Here is a 3,492-nt window from a genome sequence, read left to right on the forward strand (position 1 = left end):
CTGCTGCTGCTGCTGCTAAGTCACTTGAGTCGTGTCCAACTCTGTGCGACCCCACAGACGGCAGCCCACCAGGCTCCCCCGTCCCTGGGATTCTCCAGGCAAGAACCCTGGAATGGGTTGCCATTTCCTTCTCCAATGCATGAAAGTGAAAAGTGAAAGGGAAGTCGCTCAGTCGTGTCTGACCCTCAGCGACCCCATGGACTGCAGCCTACCAGGCTCCTCCGTCCATGGGATTTTCCAGGCAGGAGTACTGGAGTGGGGTGCCATTGCCTTCTCCGACAAGCTGTCCTAGGCTTCCTAAAATATGTCTAGAAGTGGAAATAAAAATCCATGTGTGAACTGAGGGCTGCTCAGACAGCACTGGCTGATGCCACCAGCATTCACAGCAAGGAAATGATGGTTCAATTTCTCTCCACAGAATGGTCTTAGTTTTGACTGGTCAGATGGCACCAAATCCTCCTTCACTTTTTGGAAAGATGATGAATCATCCTTCCTTGGTGACTGTGTTTTTGCTGACACCAGTGGACGCTGGAGTAGCACAGCCTGCGAGTCGTATCTGCAAGGAGCCATCTGTCAAGTGCCCACTGGTAGGTTCTATTCAACTCAAGAAATATGTGCTGTAAACCTGTACTATGCAAGGCACTGTGCTAAGCAGGAGCTTTGAGGGAAAGTAGAAAGAATTATCTGCCTTCAGGAAGGATTTGGTCTGGTAGGTGATATACAGACAAAAAACTGTTACAGGAGGCAGGGCTACTAAATGATATAAGAACCATAGCAAGCGTTTTGGGGGTTAGCAAGAAAGTGGACACATTAGATCCATTTGGGGGAAAGTAAAAAGGTTTCTTAAAGGACATGACTGTGGAGATTGGTCTTGATGAATGGGTGGAATCAGGAAACTCTGGGACATGGAGAGGCACTCTGAGCGGAAAGGCTTGGGCACACATGAAAGGAAGAAAGGACTGGACATGTATAAGTAAAGCTGGTGTTGGGATTTTCCTGCATGGCAGGTTTATGGTGAGAGAAGTAGGAAATCAAGCTAGAATCATAGGTTAGGAGCCGGTGTGGAGGATCTTGAATACCTGGAGGATCTTGAATACTGAGGATTTGTTTAAGTCCAAGACTAATAAGATGCTAGGACCATCATCATCATAGTAATAATATTTATACTTATATGTACTCTTGCCTGGAAAATCCCATGGACGGAGGAGCCTGGTGGGCTGCAGTCCATGGGGTCACTAAGAGTCGGACACGACTGAGCGACTTCACTTTCACTTTTCACCTTCATGCATTGGAGAAGGAAATGGTGACCCACTCCGGTGTTCTTGCCTGAAGAATCCCAGGGACGGGGGAGCCTGGCAGGCTGCCGTCTATGGGATCGCACAGAGTCGGACACGACTGAAGTGACTTAGCAGCAGCAGCAGCATATATAAAACATGGTAATAATGACAATAAATCTCATTACACTTAATGGTCACCTCGTCCAACCAGGTGAACTTTAAAAATTAAACTTAAACTCAGAGCATTAAATAGCTTCCTGAAGATCTCATAGATGTCTAACAACTACTTCTTGGAGTAGAAGCCTAGTTTCCTTGATCTCTGATGTCGTATCTACCCCATTAAATCAGGGCCCTTTTCTTTTGATTGCTTTGGTACATAAAAAGAGAGTTCCTTAACACTAACTGGTTTCTTTTTAAATCTCTCATTTAAGTAAGTGTGCATGTATTTACTTACACTTGGGATACTGTAAGTCAAATAGCACACATATTATATGACTTCAGATCAAAACAATTCAGGACAAAAATGTAAATTATAGTCACATATATTGGGAAAGCTAATTCTCCTTCTAAAATACCATAAAATTATCCTTTTTTTCTCAATAACACTGCATTTATTAAGTGCTTAAGTTGTCAGACACTAGCTCATCTAAACTGCTTAAGTTGTAAGAAAGATGTTATTGTTAACTCTCTTTTATGTGTGTGGGAGTGTGGGGAAGATAGATACCCACAGCCACACACCTAGGATCTCAGAGTGGATGTGTCTGACTCTCATGCTTGCCCTTTGAAGCAAAGTCCATCCCAAATTCCACTTAGTTATATGTTGTGTTATGTTATGTCATGTTATATCATGATATGATATGTTATGACATGACGTGTTACTTTGTTATGATGTTATGTTATATTATGATGTGTTATGCTGTGCTATGTTATGATACTTTACTGAATGATTTATTTTCTCTCATAAGTTAACTAGCAGGAGGATTTACTAAATCTTCACCACTGAATGGAATACATTTTGTTCATTCGAAGTGCCTTTTGTCAACTTCATTCAGCTGCCAGTATTTCTATGAATCTCATTCCCCAGTTTTTCCAATCTTTTTTCCAATACTAATTGTAAATATGAAAGATAGCACCCAAACTAAGCCTATGAAGCTATGCATTAATATACCCTATTATGTATAGGTAAAGATTATTTCTGCCAGACATGCTATAAGCCATTTCAGTTTTGTGATCATTTACATTAAACCCACTCTTTCAGAGTATTATCATGAAAATCTCATTACATATATTTATCTTGGTCTTTCGTAGAGTGTAATACAATGTTTTTCTCAACAAATGAACCCAGTTACCACCCTGAAATCATAACTGATTTTGTTCGTAGAAACAAGACTGTCTGGACACCTAGAGTTGTGCTCAGAAACATCAATTCCCTGGATAAAATTCAAAAGTAATTGCTACAGTTTTTCTACAGTCCTAGAGAGTACAAGTTTTGAGGCTGCTCATGAATTTTGCAAAAAGAAAGGTAATTCTTTTGTGGTGGTAAAATGCTTTCAATGTGTTCCTTCTTGACATTTCAGTAAACAATGTCGTTTCTTCATTTGTCTGATAATTTAGTGACTTCAGGAGCAAAACAAAAATAATTGAAAAAGTGCCCTCTTTTAAAAGCACTCAGTGGGCCTTTTGCTAACGACCTGCTGAGCTGTCAAGAAAGGGCAGAGTGAAAACGCCGCTTTTGGGTGAAGTGGCAGCACGTTGTGTTGTTTTGCTTCAATCGGTGGTGTGACAAGGTGGAAAAAAATTGAAAAAGTAAACATTATTCAATTTACAGCTAATATGTTCAATGTCCAGAATACAATGAAAAACCCAAGGTGATGTCTCAGGATACTGCACATTCCCAAGAAAGTGTTCCCTTTGAATGTATCTGAATATGAATCTTAACTGTTCTCCCAAATTAACAATCTATGCTTTAAGTACCAGTTTGCATCTTTTTTTTAATTTAAATTTATTTATTTTAATTGGAGGCTAATTAATTTACAATATTGTATTGGTTTTGCCATACATCAACATGAATCTGCCACAGGTATACACGTGTTCCCCATCCTGAAACCCCCTCCCACCTCCTTCCCCATACCATCCCTCTGGGTCATCCCAGTGCCCCAGCCCCAAGCATCCTGTATCCTGCATCGAACCTGGACTGGAGATTCATTTCTTATAT

The 3,492-nt window shown here is 40.7% G+C and overlaps 1 protein-coding gene across 1 annotated transcript in view; it reads left to right on the forward strand.

Moving 5' to 3' along the window:
- The window catches only part of PLA2R1 (phospholipase A2 receptor 1, 180kDa), a 134,962-nt gene that overhangs the window by 124,143 nt on the left and 7,327 nt on the right, over positions 1-3,492 (forward strand). Inside the window, exons 27-28 of the mRNA XM_010859024.1 lie at positions 419-587; positions 2,659-2,799. Coding sequence (XP_010857326.1) covers positions 419-587; positions 2,659-2,799 — 310 coding nt within the window. The remainder of the gene's footprint in view (positions 1-418; positions 588-2,658; positions 2,800-3,492) is intronic.

The sequence above is a fragment of the Bison bison genome, unplaced genomic scaffold, assembly GCF_000754665.1.
Source record: "Bison bison bison isolate TAMUID 2011002044 unplaced genomic scaffold, Bison_UMD1.0 scf7180017864452, whole genome shotgun sequence".
Taxonomy (NCBI): domain Eukaryota; kingdom Metazoa; phylum Chordata; class Mammalia; order Artiodactyla; family Bovidae; genus Bison; species Bison bison.